This window comes from Macrobrachium nipponense, chromosome 1 (genome assembly GCF_015104395.2).
Source record: "Macrobrachium nipponense isolate FS-2020 chromosome 1, ASM1510439v2, whole genome shotgun sequence".
In the NCBI taxonomy this organism is placed as follows: Eukaryota; Metazoa; Arthropoda; class Malacostraca; order Decapoda; family Palaemonidae; genus Macrobrachium; species Macrobrachium nipponense.
The window spans coordinates 126,049,080-126,070,774 of NC_087200.1; the positions used below are offsets into that span (position 1 = coordinate 126,049,080).

At 40.0% G+C, this 21,695-nt stretch overlaps 1 protein-coding gene across 3 annotated transcripts in view; it reads left to right on the plus strand.

Annotated features, from left to right (window-relative positions):
• LOC135219606 (adhesion G protein-coupled receptor L1-like) overlaps positions 1 to 21,695 on the plus strand; it is a 317,272-nt gene that overhangs the window by 71,298 nt on the left and 224,279 nt on the right. Inside the window, exon 1 of one of the 3 annotated variants that reach the window (XM_064256499.1) lies at positions 18,016 to 18,176. The exons of 1 other annotated variant lie outside the window; for it this stretch is intronic. In XM_064256499.1, the coding sequence (XP_064112569.1) occupies positions 18,081 to 18,176 (96 nt within the window). In that variant the 5' untranslated portion in view covers positions 18,016 to 18,080. Of the gene's footprint in view, positions 1 to 18,015; positions 18,177 to 21,695 lie in introns of those variants that run through there. One more of the 3 variants, XM_064256500.1, reaches the window with a different exon arrangement.

Consider the following 21,695-nt stretch of genomic DNA (forward strand, 5'->3'; position numbering starts at 1 on the left):
GGCTATCTCAGGAAATCTTTGTCAGCAGTTTATCAGGGGAAATGGGTGGTCTACTGTGGTTGGTGTCGTCAACAGGGTTTCTCTCTACTCGGAGCTTCTGTTCAGCAGATAGTGGATTTTCTGATCTTCCTAAGGGTTGATAAAGGTATCTCTGTTTCAGCTGTTAGAGGCTACAGAGCAGGTTTGGGCTTGGTTTTGCGCCTGAAAGACGTGGACATCTATTCATCCTGGGAAATCTTGTTGTTCAGGAGATTTGAACAGTCCTGTTCACCAAGAGAACTCAAGCTTCATGCGTGGGAACTTTTTCTCGCCTTGAGAAGTCTCACTTGAGCTCCATTCAAACCCCTATGTTGGTCATCAGACAGGGAGCTGACTCTAAAGACAGTTTTCTTGTTGGCCTTGGCTTTTTCAAAAATAGTTGGAGAGTTTCATGGCCTAAGTTATGATGTTAAACACATCAGTGGTTGGGGTCTGTGTCCTTCGAATTTGTTGTGGAATTCGTGGCTAAGACTCAGAATCCCTCGGTGCATGATGACACAATTGCCTTGTTTTCTATACCGTCACTGAATGACTTTTTGGACAGCGATCCACAGGATCTTTTGCTTTGTCCCGCCCAAGCACTGCAATGCTATCTAAAGAGGACTCCTCACCCAAGGTGTAGACACTGTAACTTTTTGTTAGCACAGGCTGGGCCCGAAAGGGAAGTGTCCAAGAACACAATTTCTTTCTGGTTACATGAGACAATTAAAAAGTATTGCTCATCACATACTAGTTCTGTCACTGAGTCTGTGCAGGCTAGAGCACATGACATCAGAGGTATAAGTTCCTCTCTGGCATTTAAGAAAAACTTGACTGTCCATAGAATTTTGAGTATTGGTTCTTGGCTACGTCAATCCACGTTCACTTCCTTTTACCTCAAGGACGTTGCCCACAGGTCCTTAGACACTTTTTCCTTGGGTCCGGTTGTGGCTGCCTAACAGGTTGTTTAACTCACCCAGTCCCCCTGGCAGGACAGATTGTATTTACCCAAGATGACTGTGTGGAAGAGAGAATGTATTTACCCAAGATGACTGTGTGGAAGAGAGAATGAGTGAGTTGGCTGGCCTCTGTCTTTCTCTTTTTTTCCTTTCTTCCTCTTACTGGTGGATTGAAGAATAGATGCATCATATGCTGTAAATGGTATGATGCTGGTGATAACGGTGGTCATACTAATGTCGGTTTTATATTGTTACTGTACAATAGACAAATCTGCTATTCAGTAGCAAGTACTCCTCCCTCTAGCAAGGGGAGTGAGGAGTGGTAACAGATCCCTGTGGCTTGCATGGTTTGTTGCTTGAACATGCTAGAGTTTTCTTTATCTTCCTGAAATGCAATGAATCTGGTCACATATCGTTGTGTTTCAACCCAGATGGCTGAGTTTTTAGATATCCGATTGTCCATTCTCTCATGGGCTTGGACCCCCTTCTTTAGAACTCGTTCTTCTAGGAAGGATGGTGAGGTTGCTTCAACTCCCAGCCAGTTTAGGGTACTTGTTCCTCCCTCCAAGTATAAGTCTATCCTATCGTTAAGACCAAAAGTTTGTTCCTTGTCTGAACAAATGACAAATTTCTTAATCATTTTGTATTTTTCATAGCTAACAAACCTGAGGTCTTAACATTTACTGCCCACCTCTAGCCTCCCCTCTGTCTTTTCATGGTTTTGGAGAAAGACTACTGCATCATGAGGTTGTTTGCCTGGTCGGTGACCAGCTTCCGCCTCCTATATGTACGATCACACTCACGTGACATGTATCAATTGAATAAAGCCAGCACAGCACCTCTTCACTTCTCGACTGAGTCACGCTTTCAGGGGCAGCAGCCACTCTTGTCACACACGGTATCCTCCCGCCACGAAAAGGTCAAAGTGCCTTTCCCGGGTAAGCGTATCCAAAAGTCTGAGAAAATCTAGAAGATAAGAAGCCGTTTTTTACTCAATACTGAAATTGCTGATGACTTATTGTCATCATTACTATCACTATAGCATTTATGTAAGTGGTCAGGCAATTCTAAGTCCCCAATATTAATGAAATATAGACAATATGAAAACAAAATCAAACAAGTCCCACCGCTTTGAAACTACGTATCAAATGTCACGTTCGGCAAACCATAATAAAAAAGAACCTATAGGGCCTGCTAGTTGCATAAGAAAGCCACATGCTCTTGGAATCTCCATAAGCTATATATTGAGCTCACAACCAATCCAGCCAACTTGTGTTAAATTTTAAAACACACAACGTTTGAGATGCGGGAAGGTAATTTGTTTCCGCTGGACTAATTTGCGGAGTAATGCAGGGTTTACTGTTCAGTCTGGGAAAAAAAAGAAAGAAAAAAAAAAGCGTGAAAGCGTGAACGTGGCTCGGACGGCCCAACATAGACGTTACTGTATCAAGAAGAATAAAATACTGGGCTGAAGACAGCGATCTGATCCAATTCTCAGGATTTCCATAACACGCTCAAAGAATAAAAGGCTGAAGACCTGGGCTATTAAAAAAATACTACACGTCTACAACGGAGAACAAGTAATTAACACGCAAAATTTTAACCAGCCCAAAGATTTTCATGCCTCAAACTATCACAGAGCGGGCTCGAAGGTTTGCAGGGAGTCAAGGGACTCACGCCCCCATCCCCCCTTTAAGCTAAACTTAACTAATCGGAGTGGTGGTCTCCAAACTCTTAAGTAAGAGGGTTATAACGCACACTTTCTCGAGTCAAAGAAAAAGAGTTACTTAATTAAAGAAAAATTCAACTGAATGTACCTACCATGTGCTATTTGGATACTTTTCGTCATCACCATCCATCATTGTAGTTGCTGTTCAAAAAGATCGAGAAAGGTGACATTTTCAATGAATCAATGTCGTGCTTACTCCCAGATATCATCATTAACAAAAAATTTTATAATAATTACTTCAGTTACTTTGATAAATATTGAGCACTTATCATTCATTGACATGAGTTGAATACAGATTTAGGCCAAAGGCCAAGCACTTGGACCTATGAGGTCATTCAGCGCTGAAATGGAAATCGACAGGAAAAGGTTTAAAAGGCGTAACAGGAGGAAAACCTCTAAGCAGTTGCACTATGAGTCAAGTGTTAGGAGAGGGTGGAAAGTGAGATGAAGAAAGAGAATATGAAAGGAGGTACAGTAAAAGTAACGTAAGCGGTTGCAGCTAATGGCCGAAGGCACGCTGCAAAGAACCTTAAGTAATGCCTACAGTGCACCGCATGAGGTCCACTGACAGCACTCCTCAACTAGGCCATGTAATCAGAGCATAGATCTTATGGAGCCAAAAACATTATAATTTTGCAATTCATTTGTCAAGATTTAGCCAAACTATCACCTCCAATCACAAACACCGGGATCTTTGTGTGAATGATACGAACATTTATGATATATCTGATAGACCCTCTTTCACACCATGTGGTTTGAAACCGCGCCTGCAGGTGGCACAGTTGACTACCGTAAGTGATGCGGTCACCGCATGAAGACTTTTTTTTAATTTTTTTTTTATTGCTATAATCAAGAATGATCATAATCATGCCAATTTGTTTCAATAATATACCTCTACAAACACATGAAAGATGAGCTTGTATCAGACAGTCTATTCATAAAAACCACGAGTGAACAATGGCCTTTCAATAATTATCCTTGATGTTGCTAGTATAGCCCAGGCTACACATAGACCTATATGTACTACCCACAAAATGTTCAAATCACAAGAGTTCCTAATCATTCAAACGTTATTCTGTGTACAATTTCATTGCATGAATATAAAAATAACTTCATTATGATACCAAAGTTACATCCATATATGTAAACTTGGGAAATGACCTTTAATGATGTTGACTGCTAGACCACAAAGCATTGGTAAGCAAATACTATAAGCTTATATATTGATTCGCCAGATATTTGATTCTTTCAAGCACACTTTCATCTCATATAAGTCAAACCTTTATTTATTCATTCTATTAAGTGTTGTTCCTGTGTTAACCTTTTATGCAGTATATGTCATCAACACACAAAGGATGAGGGGAACTCAATGAGATTTCAAACTTTTACACTAAGTTATTTGGCAAAATACTCTTGAAATTGCCCAAAATTGCCTAATCACTGAGGTATTATGAAAGTTTGCATGTCCAAGAAAAAATGTATAAATATGCAAAGTATTCTGAAAACAAAACTGCAGTACCACTACACTGCATTAACTGAAATTTCTGGCCTTCCAGCCAATGTTTTAGCAGCGGTTCTTTTCACATACCCCAGACAGAATCATCAATGTTATTTCATGCAGTTTCAAATATTAACCTATTTATTTAATTTACATACAAGGAATCATTAAAATATAACAAATATTTTAATCAATTTGTATTTTTCATAGCTAACAAAACTGAGGTCTTAACAATAGGATAATCTTCTTGCTCCAAATGGAAAGCGGTTAAAAGCTATCAAAATATTGCAAAGCAAGAAATTGGTGGCATCTTCCACCAATCGATGATAAAATTGTATCAGTATTAGCAGAGTAGTACTGAAAACGAAGGCGATGATAAATTTAGTATTTGGAAATATAGAGTGTAATGGTTATGAACTAGGCAACGACGATTCGTGACAAAGAACGAAGTGTCACATTACTAAGGTCTAAGAACAGGATGAGTTTTATCAGTTACAAGAGAAGACGAGTCTCGTTGTTGTCCGAAAATGCTAATCACTCGACCACAAAAGACTTCCTCTCTTAGGATTGTCACTTTCAAAGACTGAAACCCCATAAAGAAAATTGCGTAGTTTGGGAAACATGAATGGTACGGAGGCCATATTTCTATATTTATATAATAGGTTGATGCCTGGCCGCCAGCTTCTTTCATAGCCTCCGAAGATGGGGTGCATCTTTCGCATTTTTGGCATCACATCACAGCCCATATCGTGGTTGTGGTTTAAGAGCAGTTTTAGGTTTTCCTGTGATATGAGTCAACGGATGTTTTAGTGATGACAACGATAAGCTGGTGTGTGTGAGTGCGTTGGGGGTTGGGGGGGAGAGAGAGAGAGATTTGGGGGGTGTATTCAAAACTGTTAATAACACATAACGTTTTTGTTTGTTTCCTTTCAAGTTTAGCAATTATATTTCTGCAAATTCCAGTTTCCGGTGATGACTGTTTCTGTTTTTCTTTTCATTCCATGAGTGCTACCACTTTTTCTTGAAGAGTCCCTCCCAAAATATGAAAAGGATACGCCGACCTATAGACTTGTCATGTTTTGTCTGTTTCTTTCCCCATTGCAGCCTAGGTTTCTCTCCTTTCTTTTGTTTTCCTAAATATTTGTCATTTTACATTTAATGCGAGTCGAGACAATCGAAATCGCCAACGTTAATCCCTACCGGTGTCATCTTTTATTCTTTTTCAAAAAGTCTATTTGTTTAGTATTTAAGGTTTCATTTTATAGTACTGTACAGTCACGTTACAAAATATTGCATCAATTCCCTTGATGTTTCAAACAGCAGACAGGTGGCGTTATTGGTCAAGCGGTACCTATACGATGCAACCTTTCACTGCGCAAATTTGTTTAAATTAATCATCTAATAAAAGCATTAGATTTTGGTGACGCGATGTTTTGCCATTTTCATCCCCATCAATCAAGAAAACTCAAATATAGTTTTGTAATAATTTGTAATATTTGGTTTATATCGTATAGTATACGTAAGATGACTTTCTTTTGATGACATGATAACATCAGGTATTCCAAACGCTATTAGCTTCTCTTTATTTTCATAAAAAGAAACATTCATTCTTTTAGCAGAAATATTCTTATCACAAGATTTCATATAAAGGGCAAAATTTTGATTCAGCTGACACCTGGTACTGAAATGTTGGAAAATATGTCTGCTTTTCATTTCTGCTTTTTTTCTAGGTCAGCTTTTACCCAGAAACATTTCTAAATTTACGTTTTCTAACCACACGGCCTAGAATGTTTTGTTGCAGAATATACCGATTGTTCAGCATTGAGGTTGAGTTTCACCATCGTATTGGCTAAATCTAATCTTTTATCACTTGTTTGTATGCTATTTGGTTTTTTTTAATATTCTACAAGCCTCACCTTTTGAAAATGCCTAATTTGCATATTTCAAAATGGCCACCATTTTTAATTTCCTGTCAAAAACTGTTAATGTGGGCCCTATTTTCCTTTTAAAATCTAGAATCCTCATTATAAACGATAATTAATAATGCATTTATTAGCATTGTTTCAAAACATGTTTATGGCCGTGTGTTGCCTCTTGTTTGAAGTCTTGTCCACAGTAATACTTTTGACAGTAATATCACCAGTATGGTCTATCAAGAGATGCTCATTTAATCACAATACCATAGCCAGGTATTATTTTTCATATTTCAATAATATTGTTTACAAATAAAAGTGTTTACAAATAAATAGTGTAAATATTTAAACAACATATTTCTTCTGCATCTGCAGGTGGTGCCAATGGTGGTGTCGACTGCATGTAGCTGTTTCAAGAGTGTTTAGAATAGAACTGTACACATATGGCATTTTTTCACCTCGATCCTCACCCAAGCACACATACTAAAACTTTTCCAAATGTTTGTGTCACAGAGAGGGTGTTACTGGATAGTTGACTCAGTTTACCTCTGTGAGCTGGGGAACATTTCACAAAGCCTCACAAGAAAGATATGATGAAATATATAGGCAACTTCAGGACATATGGGCTAAAGGACCCGTGGGTGTTTACCACCGTGCCTGCTATCAGTCATACGCAAATCATGACCATATTGCCAGAGAGAAAAGACCCATGGAGTATCTGGGCCTGCTATTCTCAGTGTGCATTTCCCAGAAGAGCCTGACAAGTCCTTCAAACTGTCAAGCATACTATAATTGGCTAGGTTCTTGCTCAGGCTGGAACTCCAAGTAGACTCTGGAGGGATGTTTGTTCTTGGTAAAGAGGGCCAGAGCATACCAGGTAAGATTAATATGATTACAGTATTCTCTGAATGATTCAAGGGAGTGACTTCATCACGGAATTTAAGATAATATATATTCTTTAATTCCTTATGTATCATAGTAGTGCATTCATCATTTATTTTCTTGTGTTTCATACAGTATCGTAGCTTAAATGTCATGGGTGACAATGCTACCAAAATAGTTGTAGGTAGGGCTATCAATATAAAGATAACAATCAAAATATTAAGAATATTAATTTTCTCTCATTTTCGTGTAGTCACGTCCTGGTCACGTGACCAGTTGATGACGTCATCATCGTGATCACAATTCTTTGATAGAAGTAGTCTTATGGGGAAAAAGAAAAATAAGACGTCACTATCATTCTTACTATCACCCTCTCTCTCAGTGAAATCTCTATATGAAAAAAATCGTATAATAATAATATTATATATGTATAATTAAATGGAATAATTAAAGGGATATGGGAGAAAAAGAGAGAATTGTAGTGAAAGAAAAACCAATGGGATGAATGATCCTTGATAAAGGCTAAATCACCTGGGTGAATAAAGCCTGCGACCGTCCGTAATTGGCTGGCTTTACTACTGTCATGGACCTTGAAAAAAAAAGGAAAATCAGCTGATTACAATTAAAAGTATGATGCTTGCAATGTACAATACATACACCGAGATGAGATTTGTAACGTACGTAGACGTACACATATGTCGCTGATGATATAGGCCCACACCCACTTTTAAACGGTTTTTTTTGGGGTTTTTGGGGACGGCAACTGACGTAAATGCAATTTCGTTTGAGTAAGTCAATTGCAAACAAATGTAATACAGAACTCAGGACATAGGCAACTTACGTAAACATTTTCGTGAACGTGTTGCAAGTGGGAAAGAGTGCAAAGCATTCATTCCCATTCCAGGCACTACTGACAGAGGCACAAGATGGACGAACAGGAAGTTGTGAAGACTGAACAATATCTGAACGTGATATTGTGAGGACTGAGTAAGATGAGGAGAGCAAGCGAACTAACTTTATTCAGCAAATGAGGCTGTACTAAGGCGGCATGGGGATGGAGGCGTAGTGTTCATCATGCACAAGAACAAACATAAACAAAAAAGGACTGGGGCCCGCTGTGAATGTGTTTTTTCACAGACGAAAATGCATGAATGATTTTACAAAGAGGGAACGGATTCCCGACATAAAATGCTGTACATTTTAGCTCCTGGAAGAAAAGAGAGAACATATGGATATATAGATTTTTACAATGGAAGGGCGAACATTTGCCCAAATGTCGTCCTTACAAATAATCCCCCCCCACCCCCACCAAGACAATGATTATGAAGAATTGTTGGATGACTAACGGAATCTTGCTGGGAGCTGAAGGAGATCTCGGGTTATGTGATTCCTCGGTTGAAGGCGTCTTGCGTTGTCCTCTTCGTCTTGAGGGCTGGAAAGCAGGATGCCGCCCCTGGTACTGGGCCCCTTGGGGTTCAACGGCTTTCTTTGGGCAACGTCGACGTCGTTTAGGGGCACTGTCAAGAACCAGCAGCATCAGGGTTTTGTGAGGGCCTTCAGCAGGGTTGTCTTTGTTGGGGATGATGGCGGCCTTGAGGTGATCTATCGAGACCCTGTCTTTGTGGCTGTCGATTGACCCAAGGAATGCCTTCTCCTTCCGTCGGACGACTCGGTGTGGGCCTCGGTAGGGCCTCATCAAGGGCGGGCGGGCAGGCGGTGTCGTTCCTCATGAAGACGAACCTGCAGGAGTCCCGGGCTCGCTGGCAGAACTGCTTCATCCTGTCAACATACGTCTCTTAGCAGGGCATGAACTTGTGGGTGGCTGCACGCAACCTAGCCAGGGGAATATCAGGATCGTCGCTGTCGGTGGGGAAGAATTTGCCTGGCACTGTCAGGGTCTATCACATTCTCTGCTGGGGAAGGGTCGCTGTTGGCTCTCGGGCCACCTAGTAAGACCTGGTGATCACTGTCAGGAGGTATCTGGCACTGTCAGTGGAGGAAGAGACCTGACTACGTCGACGTGGATGTGTCCGAACTCTTTGCCTGGGCTGGGGAAAAGAGCCTATCCCCGATTCGGTGTCGCCTTTTCGTCTTGCTACTCTGGCACACGATGCAGTTTCTGGCCCACTCCCAAGCATCCTTCTTGATGCCGTGCCACACGAACTCCTGCTGCTGTAATTTCGTGGCCAAGGAAATCCACCTTCTTGGTGCTGAAGGTGCATTTGTCAAAACAGACAACAAGTCTGTTCTCCTGTAGGTGCTTGAGGACAGTCCGGACATGGTTCAGGTGCTCCTCCAGCGATCTGGAAAAGATAAGAATATTGTCCACGTAGCAGACGCAGAAGGGTAAGTCACTGAGGATGCTGTCCATGAGGCATTGAAAGGTGGCTCCAGCGTTCTGCAGGCCGAAGGTGGAGGAGGCGAACACTAAGGATCTGAAGGGCGTGATGATCACTGTCTTCGAAAGTCGATCTTGGACAAGACCTTGGTGTCGTGGAGGGGCCCAGTGATGTCTTGCCTGTTTGGCAGGGGCTAGCTGTCAGGAGTTGTGACAAAGTTCAGGCGCCGGTATTCATCGCAGGACCTCCACATACCATCTGCCTTCTTCACCATGTGGAGGGGGGACGCCCATGGACTTGCTGCCTTTTTCCATATCGAGAAGGCGCTGGAGGCCACGTCTACGAAGAGGCCGTTAGGGCCAGACCAGGAACACGATGGTCTGGGCCCTGATGCCATAGGTGCAGATGGGCGTCTTGTTTGCAGCTACGAGGGCGGTCCGGTCATTGGGGGCCCAGCTGCAATCCTCTGCAGACGAAGGGAACACCGACTGCATGGCACCAGTGTTAACCAGCATCCTGATGCCGGAGATGCTGTCCTGGATGTAGAAGCCCCTGGGTTGGGTCTTTGTTACTGCCACTGCCATGGGGGCTTGTTTTGGGCACTGCCTCCATTGTTTTTTGAAAGGTGGAAGGAACAAGAGCGCTCGCACTTCCATGCCTGGTGGTGGAAGTGGCACCCTCCGATATCTGGGAGGGCTTCAGCGATCGTTGGTATGGTACACCACCCGTGTCCTCCTGCTGTAGGCTGTTGGCTGACGGAGGAGAGGAGAGATTTGTAGCTTGGATGGCGGTAAACAGCACGAAAGCCCACTGCACCAGACTTTCCATCTCCATGGTCTCGGCATTAGGGATCTGGCTTCGGACTTCATGCGTGAGATGGCGAAGGAAGAGTTGGCGGAGCATGCTCACCTCCTGCCTTTGTCCTTGGTGGTCTACCTCTGGCAGGAGGACCAGGTCCTGAAGCTTGTGCCAGGCCAGTGTAGGATCCGAGGTGGTCATGGGGTTGACCACGAGGTCGAAAATTTTGGCAGCTCACTGGGGAACTTGGAAAGAGAAGACCTGGGCGAGCTCTCTCTTCAGGCCTTTGTACAGCAGCTCCCCACACTGGCTGCGCATCCATGGAGTGAAGTGTTTGAAGGCATCTGCTGTGAGGGTCCCGGCAATGAGGTCTGTCTTGGTGCTGTCCCGGGTGATACCATGGATCCAGAACTGTATTTCTGCCCATTGCAGCCATGTTGCGATGTCCTCACTGCAGAAGGGTGGCAGCTTGATGTGGTGGGGCTCCGAAGGTGCAGTCATCTGGGTTGTGGGCATGGGCGTAGAAAAGGACTCGAGCGCGAAGAAGGATCATCTCACGTATTGTGGGGTCGAGGAGGACACAGAGGAGTCGAGGGAATGCACTGAACTCTCCATCATATGTCAATCTCACACTTGTGGTCAACGAAAAGTCGTGATTGGCATTGAGGAGTACCAGAGAACCTAGACTAGGCGTCGTATGGGTCCGTTAAAGGTTCTCTGAAGATGAGCGGTGGTAATTAGTCCCTTAATGGCAAAGCCAAAACCACTTGGGTCACCTACTCCTGAGTCACCAATTGTGAGGACTGAGTAAGACGAGGAGAGTGAGCAAACTAACTATTCGGCAAATGAGGCTGTACATAAGGCAGCGTGCAGATGGAATCGTATTGTTCATCACACACGCACGAACAAACATAAAGAAAAAGGGACCGGGCCCCTGCTGTGAATGTGTTTCTTCACAGACAAAAATACATAAATAATTTTACATAAAGGGAACAGATTCCCGACATAAATACATCAAAATAAAGGGCATAAAATGCTCTACATTTTAGATCCTAGAAGAAATGAGAGGACATATGGATATACAGATTTTTACAATGGAAGGGCGAACATTCGCCCGAACGTCGTCCTTACAATATTAGACACTGTAACTGATGATCCTAAACTTGCACTGGCCATGGTGGATCATTACTTTGCCATCTTGACGTTAAGAATAATGAAAATGCGGCTGGAACGAAAGCACAAGAAGCAAAAGAAATGAAGCAGATGCTGGCTGTGGTCCTATTTACAAAGAAGAGAGAAGGAAAGTTACTACGAGAACTTGATGAGAGAATTGGCAAATGAAACTCCAGGACTGTACCAGAACTCTACCAGGATTACAGTTTTTCCATGAAATTGTTGAACGGGTCTCGCCCTATGATCAAACCATAAGTACCCTGCGCGAAATCTAACAGCACATGAGCGCATCTTTAATTATCGTCTAAGTAGGTCAAGTCGTACAGTGGAGCATGTCTTTAGCATACTACCAAACAGGTAGATAATGTTAACAATTATTATACTATCCTTATTTGGTCTGCTTGTTTAAAAACACATTAATATGAAACACCTTTTGTATACCATTTCTTTCCTACAAAAATAATACGTATTTAACAGGAAATACCTTTCGTATACCATCTGATAATTAACTCTTGAGGTCGGCCAATTAAAAAGAAAGAAAAAAAGATATATCAACTGAAAGAGAAAGACATGCAAATGTAAATAGTATAAGAAAAAAATTCCAATAAATTTTCCCTACCTTCCACGAGAAGTTGAAAATGACTATTTACAATCCCTTGTGGGGCAACTTTTACAAGATAAGTAATCGTAAATTTTACCATATTATACGTGCTTTTTCCAATAAATAATATGATGTTATTTTGTAAAATTATAATTACAGCTCACACAATATCAAAACAGGTAACTAAAATCAGTAACAAATTCTGTGCATATTTGTTGTAGAATATTTACATAAATTTATTGAGATCGAAGATGCAGTAACTTTTTTGGGTTATGCATGTCTTTTCTAATATTGCTGTGCATTTTTATTTGCAAAATTACTATTATATCTGTCATGCTATCATAAGAGATAAGAACTAAAGCCAACAACAACCCCTTGGTATATTTATGACCAATATTTGATAAGAGAGAGAGGCAACACATTTGTTTGTGAGTTGTATTCAGTGTCATATTTATCTATGTATGACCTTCTCAAAGTATATCAAGAGCAATGAAAATATAAAATGCAATTTTAACTTAAAAAGATAATGCCTTTTCATTCATTATACTTCAGAACATTCTAATAAATTGTATTGATTGCAGTTAAGTCACTGACATATATATTTTTTAAGAAAAAATCAGTAAATGTCGTGAATAAAAATCAAAATATATTGTTACTATATATTTCATTTCAGGTTGTTTGATATTCATGTATATGAGAGATTCGACCCTAAGAGTAGATATATAAAAATACTGAAAATCTTAAATCCCAAATATATACTAATCAAAACAAAAATAAAGGCAGCTGTCTACTAAATTTTGCCCTTGAAGTTTTTTTTTTATAGCTGGAAACGCACATGTCACAATGTGGCTACTGCGCAGGTTGAGGGTTGGCAATTACCTCGTGTACATCGAAACGGACACAGTGTATCCAAATTGCTACTTAAGTCTGCTGTATGTGGCATGACATGGAGACTTTTGACAGCTGTCATGGCTCGACTGCGATAACTGCATGCAACAGTTAGTTGTCGCAATCGCTTGGTGGATGTCGTGAAACTCGGTGACTGTTTGATCGTACTGAAGATTTCGTTGTAATTCAGTCTTAATTCGGGTTTAACGACGGCCACAGGCTTTATTCGCCAATGTGTGATTTAGCCTTAAGGCTGGGGTCAAACATTGGCAATTACACACCAAGCTTGTTGTAATGGCTGCTTTACGACTGAATTACGACTTATTTACGCTCAAATCTCCATGCGCCATCACACAGTCCACGACTAGTCCTCGAGTCAACTGACGTCCGCCTAGTGATTGCGGAGGTCCAAAGCTGCATTGGGCACACGCGGTCAAACCACAACCATTGTCAGAAGTCGCCATGTCATGCCAACGTATGAGTGTCCTTTCGATGTACGTGAATAAGTCTTCATATGGTTACGGCAGACGCGGTAGTAATTCCGATGTCTATTACAAAACACGCGATGTCAGTGTAGGAGGGAGCATGTCACCTGCGCAGTAGGGTGCACAGTTCACAGGCATGATTCATTAGACAAATCTACCTTTTTTTCGGTTTTGAAGAACATATATTTGTGATACAAGATTTTCAGTATTTTATATTTTCTAAGAGCTTCTCAAATAAATGGATAACACACAAATCAACCTTAATGGAAATAAATATAAGACCAATATCAATATTTCTTATTAGTAACTTTTATTCAGGACTTTCACTAAATTTTCTGTTCAGAAAATATATCAGTCAGCGACATCATTGCAATCTATACAAGTTATTGTTGTGAAGTATAAGTGACATGGCACTTTCCAATTCCATTAAATATTGCAATTTGGATTTCCAGTATTCTTGCTATACTTTGAGTATGTTATGTATAGAGAAATATGATACTGAATCAAAACTCACAAGAAAATATGTTGGACAATAATATAAATATGTTACAATTTCACAATTTTTTGGGATATTAACAAAGTTATTTAGATTTAATTTAAGAAGGTATGTAGCTACAGGTATTTTCTTTTGCTTTCTTCTTTATTTATACCATTAAATTTTGCCAAGGAACAGAACCTGCAGGGGAGTTTACATAGTCACGAAGGTGATCCCGTTGAGCCCTGCCAGTCAGGGATGCCCATGGGCAGGTTCTGAGGGGTCCGGTTCGGTAACATTTCGTCAGATCGCCAGTGACCTGGTAGGACCTCATGTATCGCCGAGTCTTCTTGATCTGCATTAGTGGTAGTACTAGGATTTCTTGTTAAAATTAAGTTGTGTAACACACAACGGCCTCAGTGCGATCGTGCCGAAGTTGAATAGGGGAGTGAAACACTGACTGGGAGACAAATGGAAAATATTAATTTAATTATTAAATGTTATACGAAAGGTATTTTATGTTAGATACCTATTATTTCTATTAAAAAAAATTGGTATACAAAAGGTATATCGTATTAATGCACTTTTTAAAAAGCAGGCCGAATAAAGACCATATAATAATTGTGAACAATATACACCTGCTTGCTAGTATGCCAAAGGCATTCTCCACTGTACGGCTTGCCCTGCCTAGCTGGTAATTATAGATGCGCTCATTTGCTGTAAGATTTCGTGCTGGGTATGGCTTCATCATATTCTTTTTCAGAGCGAAAGTATCATCTCCAATGAAGAAATAGGCAACTGGGGGATTGTCTTCACTTTCGTTTAGCAATCTTTCAGGGGCAGGCAGATGGGCTTCATTTCAAACAAGCATTTGGCAGAGCTGTGTCTTCGCAAACACGCCAGCATCGGACTCGGACCCTATGGCAGGAATATCAACGTACAGGAACTTGTATTCTGCGTCCACAACTGCAAGTAGAATTATAGAGTAGAATTTTTTTATAGTTGAAACAATGAGTTCCCACTTGCAGTGGGTTCCAGATTATGATGTGATTCACATCTGCTGCTCCAAGGGTGTGCGGGAAATTCCAGCATCCTTGAATCTCAGGGCTACCATCTTCCATGGTCATGGGCAACTGAATCACCTCATCTCCAAACGCAGCCACTATATGGCACAATACCGCTGATTGTGTTGTGGGCTACTCAGAATTGGAAGGGCAGGCTCTTACACGAATCTTCAGTTGCAAGGAAACGTAGGGTAATTGCAACACAAGCCTGGCAGAATGGGTCTTCTCCAGAATGTGAGTGTCTTCCCGATGTAGGCTGTAGGGTGTGGCCCGTTCAACAATTTCATTGTTATGGTACAGTCCTGGAGTTTCAATTGCCAATTTTCTCATTAGATTGTTGTAATAACGTTTCACCTCTCGTTGCTCTCACTCAGTGCCATTTTGCTTGGTGAGATGTACCTGTTCACGGTCTAAATAATCAACCGATATCAAGCGTGTAACATAAAACTAGAAAACGAATTATAACTAGAATTGTTTGCGAACTGTCAGTGATTAGATTAGTGTCAGAATAGTATGATAAAATGGCAACTGAGTTTGTTTTCGAGTGAATCATTAAAAATTCGAACAGAATGGCACCGGGTGACAGCACTGCTGTTTTCACACATTGCCGATTATAACGTCTCACGTTTAAGCGACTCATTAATTTTGTAAGCTAATTTGAGATCATTTAGGTACCGATAAAGATACGATTTATGATATAGGTTTTGAGGTAATGATTTTACTCAAATCTGACAAACCAGTCTACGAATTGTTCAATCTGAAAACCATTGTCTATGAAATTATTCTCCAATCTGAAAAACCATAGCTATGAATTATTTCGAATTAATTTGATTAGATGGGTTGGAGCGTCTAAGACGAAAACTTTCCTAAAAGGTTCTGAAGGATTGTCAAAATAGGTTTTGCTAATGGAAATTTTGTAATTGTTTGTGTAACCCTAAATGAGTGCTTCCCATATCAGATGTTACACAAACAACGGGATAGCCAGCAGCTTGCTTCTACATGAGTTGTCAATGACAGTAAAATCTTTTTCGTCATTGGTTGGTCGAAATTGTGGTATATTGGTTGTTTCCATTTCCCACATAAACCCCTTAAAACAGCAACCTGAACCTGAGCATGGGGTATATATTATATTCTGTCACTTCCCTTGTCATACTCGTATGACCACATCTCTTCTTCTTTCTTTTCATTAAAACAATTGACTGAAATCTTTTCTATTTCTGACGTGTTTTGACCTCGACTACTTTTCATCAAATCAAGAACTGGAATAAGTACACTAGGCTCACAGGTTATTTTTTCTTGCCCATTTGTTCAGAGATGAATTACTTGGAAAAGGAAGCGCCTCGGTAGCGTGGTTGGTATGGTGTTGGCGTGGCACCTCGGTGGCCGCTAGTTCGATTCTCGGGCATTCCATTGAGGAGTGGGAGATGTGTATTTCTGGTGATAGAAGTTCGCTTTTGACGTGGTTCGGAAGTCACGTAAAGCCGTTGGTCCCGTTGCTGAATAACCACTGGTTCCATGCAATGTAAAAACAAGGAAAAGGAAATTTGCAGGTGTCTCTTAAAATCCGATATGTCAGACCACTTTTTTATTGGTTTGCCTGAAAAGAAGAGTTCTATTTGTCTATCTGAAACAAGAAACTTTAGAGAACTTGTTATACGTTCACGTCTAGTATTAGAGTTTTTTTTAGTTGACAAAAGAGCGTTATTTTCCATTTGTAGATAAAATTTTGAGAGGATAGCTGTTCATTAGTTGTTTTTATAGTAGCATTCTCTTAATTGTTGCATGGAAGTAATAGTATTTTGTAGGGCTTCTCATTTTCTGTGAATATAATCTAATTGACTGTATGCATTTATCACAAGTATCTTCAAACTGTGAATCGAAGATGCAATTCTGGTGAGGCTCTTTCTGGCAGTCATTGTGATGGAAATGTGACGAACAAATTCGTGCAGTTTTGGCATTGATATCATCCCGTTTGCATATATTCACCCACCTCTTACATAGTTCTGCATCTGTTGGGAAACGGTAAAATCTAATTTTTTCACTGCCAACAGTTATATCAGTCTTATAAGCATTGGAGCATCCATAAATAGCTCATATTACCATGATAAATCTGTCCTCGCAAATGGAAATATCAACATCTGTGAATAAACGCGGGAATGAAAATAAGGAAATAACATCCGAACGATATACCGTCGAGTGGTGCAATATACACTCGAGGCAATAGCCTTCAATACACTGAAGCTTGGTTATCTCTCTCTCATCACCGCGAAACGTTTTGGTTCGGAAGTTTTTCTCTCATTCCGACTGTCCATTTTCTGCATTTTTTTCTGCCATTATCAGTCAGTCCGTCATTTCTTCGTTAATAGATTATGGACAAGCTGCGAAATTAGTTTTGCAACAAAGTTGTATAATACTTGAATGGGTTTAGTTATTAGTTTACCGATTATTTTTTAGAACGTAAATTGTTTTTATTATTATTTCCACATTTTCAATTTAATTTTTTAAAAAATTAAATATCATTATATCATTCGTTTCAAAACTACTCTGTTCTATAATAAAACATTCATTGTTTATGTTGCTAGCCTTTCAATGTTCAGAAAATTCGTACTTTAGTTTCTAATTATTTTTTAATTCATTCAGTTATACAGCATATTGAAGGAAAAACCTCTCTCTCTCATCATCATCATCATCATCGTTGTCATCATTATTATTAATACCAGCATTGTTTCTACAGTATTTGATCTGTTAACCGTTCAAGTTGTTATTAATGTTATTACACAGTAAAAAATGGTTCTGCTTGGTTGAACTCATTACCATACCAAGAGCACTAATCACTAGAAAAAATATCATTGTCACAGCGTTTCAACTACGTGGTGTACTTTATTATATATATATATATATATATATATATATATATATATATATATATATAATATATATATATAATATCTATCTATCTTATAGATAATATAATATATAGATATATATATATATATACCTATATATATATATATAATATATATACACATATATATATACTTACATACATATTATATGACCGGGGACCGGAAAGCCCCATTGCCTCGTAAAACCTGTTGTTGGTCTTGATTTAAATCAGCTTCAGCCAGCTAGGAGCGCACCTTCCGGTCCCTCGTGGACCACTGATACTGAATCTGTTGTGAGGCGCATTCAGCTTCATTGTCACTGACGCGACAGGGCGAATAAGAGCTTCAGAGAGGGACGCTCACATCTTCCACAATGGTTGTTCTCAAGGGCGCGATGCTCCCGCCGGGACTTCAGGCGGCGATTCTCTTAACGTTTTTGTTTTTGATGGCTGCGCCTGCGTCAGCAAAGGTATGTGTAGAATCACGCTCGCTGTGACATTGGTTTGGTTTGTTGATTAGCGAAGTTACGAAACGTTGGGTCTGGTCAGTGTTTGGATAAGTGACCGCCAAAAGAAGACATGCAGTATTATAGGTCCATATGTCCTTGAGCATCCATGGGGCAGGGGGTATGGCTAGCAGCCTCACCCCCACAATTACTAGCTGAAAAGCTACGATGGTAAAGATGGGAAAAAAGTCATATGTTGAATTATTGTGGATGGTTTTGAAGGCAGTCTTTTCTCGAGTCAGTCCCGTAGTGAGTAGTGCTGTCAGTGTACATCAGGCGGTGCACTGTAAACCTTAATTAAGGTTCTTTGCAGCGTCCTTTCGTCCCGCAGTTGCTTAGCCTTTCATTCCTTTTACTGTATCTCCGTTCATATTCTTTTTCTTCCATGTTATTGTCCATCCGCTCGTAGCAATTGTTGCAACATATTCTATGGTGAATAACCTCATAGGTCCTAGCGCTTGGCCTAAATTGTATATTTCAATTCCAATTCTCGCGTCAGTTCATACTGAATCTTTGCGCAAATATGCCAGCTGTTGTTTTAAGAACACTTTTCCTTCTCGTTTATCGTCTTGTTTTGTGCTCAGGGTCAAGAATGAAGGAAAAAATGAGAATTGCCAAAGGATAATATAATGTTTCAGTTGTTACCAGTAATTGACAACTGCGGTGCGGTTTCGCTTGTGAACTCTGGGCAGCAGCCATTAAGGCCACATTTGTCGGAGAGCGACTTTGCCTTGGCCGGGAGACGGGAAACGATTAGTGGTGGTGTGACTGAGGGATGAAGCGCGGGGAAAACTAGGACTGCCAGGGGGAATTTCAGACGCCCTTTTGCCGCACAAGCTGAATTGGATGTTACGATGATGATGATCATAGAAGATTCAAGCATAATTGTTCATCATTTATATTATTCTTCTGTTCATTAGCCATTGCCACCTGTTTATGCTTCCAGAAGTTCTTGTTTGAATATACATAGATATAATCACCGAAGCCCTGTACATTAATTGTAATGAGCTAAAATATTTAATTAATAATATAATTTGTCTAATTGTTCTGGTGGTTTTAAATATGCATAGCTGTTTCACATTAGATTATTCCTGTATTTTTTAAACCTTAAACCTACATCATTACATTCATCGTCATTTATTATGGACCGTATACTACATTGTTATTTGTATCATTATCATATTCTAGCCTTCTTTAGATCTACATATATATTTTACTTATAGAACGGTCTAGACTCTAGACTATTTGCCGACTCCCCGGCCATAAAAAGAAAAGATGAAGAAGGAAAAGAACTTTGCTACGCTTTGTCTTATATACGTCTACGTGCCACAGTGCGTGTTGCATTTTCACGACGAACAGTAGCTAATTACACGTTGATGTAGATATTTTGATCCTGCCACGATCATTTTCCAGTTTCTGCTCATATCCAGCTTTGCTTGGAAATGCACGGAAATGGTTTGATAATGAGACTACCATTTCCTGCACGAGTTCTGGAATACATTGCTTTTGTGAACTGACAGACCGAAGTCGGAGAGATGTGAGACTCCTTCTAATCTTTGCGCTACAGACTTTCATGCTGAAGTCCCAGGGATGATCATTTGTCTGAATTTGCATCTTCGCGCGCCCTTTGTAGGAGACGAATGATATGATTTATTAGATTTGGGTGATTCACCAGAAATGATGTTCAAGCAGCATCTCTAGTTAGTATTTTCTTCTACGAAGTCATTGCGAAAACCTTTCACTCGTGAGTATCCATGCACGCAAAATCTGCTTTATTATAATCATTATACACGTATGTTATTTTCCAGTATATGTCATTTGCAAATACCGATTGGCTTTACTAGTCAGATTCATTGATTTTGCTCATTATCCTGCTTTGCCTTTCAAATCAAATTGTATGATTTACCCGGTTACAGTCCTTGCCCAATCAACTTGTGAGGACCAGAGAGTAAGAAAGGTAGTTGGGTACTGATAATTTATTACTTGTTGTTGTTGTTGAAGATTAAGCTGGCTTTATGCCAGCACGGGCTCTTGCTCGAGAGCAGCCTGTAGGTCATATGAATATTTTGCAGGTGATCTTTAAGGATATAAGAAGAGCCTTTATTTATGATTTCAATGGAATATGCCGGTGAAATGATACACTTTATTACAGAAGAACTGGGTTGACAAAGACGGGTGCGGACGGAAACGTAGTTCTGTCACGCACGCACGAACAAACATAAACAAAAAGGGACAGGGACCCCCACCCACCTTGTGAATGTGTTTCTTCACAGACGAAAATACACGAATAATATTACATAGAGGGAACGGATTCCCGACATTATATACACCAAAAGAAAGGGCGTAACATGCTCTGCAGAAAGGGTAAAGGAAGAGCGCGGCTGATGATGTGATGCAATAAAAGTCTAGAAAGAGCGTTGTCCTTTTACGAACTAACTGAATTTTGCTGTTTATCTTTTAGAGCAATCGTTACATCATCTCATTGAGGAGTTATCACTGCCACCATATTTTCTAGTTATTTTTGCGAGATAAACTGTTATCGTTCTTTCCCTTTCTCACATGAAACAGAACCAAAATTTGGGCAAAAAGATTGACGCCATATTTGGAAATATCCCCCCAAAGGTACAAATTTTATAAGACGAGTCTCTAGATGACACCAAAGCTGCGAAAAATTCAGGCGAACTTATGTTTAAACTTGTTTCAGTCACGTTGATGTACTCCAGAAGAAAGAGCATTGAGAATCAAATTTAGAGAGTTTTAGTGGAAAAGTGAAGTTTTACTATGAAATAATATAGTTACCCCTAAGATTTTCATAATGATTGCAGCGGTTAGAATTTCAGCACAACATGGGTCAGTAGGAAGCCCAGACGTTGGACAGTTATTGATAATATTTCTGATAGTCCGTTTCCCAAGGGTTGGTGCTTCCCCGCGGAAGACTTTACATATATATATTTTATATCTATATATATATATATATATATATATATATATATATATATATATATATATATATATCATTCGAGCTACAAATGTTCTTTAATATCTAATTCGCTCTACCTCGGAATTGATATATTTTCATATATGTACTGAAGGGGAATTTTTAGTTGATAATAATTTCGTCCCCTCATGGGATCGAACCACCGTCCAGTGGATGGGAACGAAATTAGGACGGCCTAGGGACGTTATCAAGTCGGCCAACAGAGAGGCTATAAGTTTATATCGATTCTGGCCTTACAAATTCACCGTCGAACTCTGTGTTTTCGTAATTAGAATCGATATGAAACCCCCTCTACCATGTTAGCCAATTCGAATGTTTGACCCACGTGGCCTTGTAATGAATAATTATCACATCACCATGATTCATATAGATCATTCGAGCTACAAATGTCCTTTAATATCGAATTCTCTCTAACTCGTAATTGATATATTTTCATATATGTACCGAAGGGGAATTTTTAGTTGATAATAATATCGTCCCCTCAT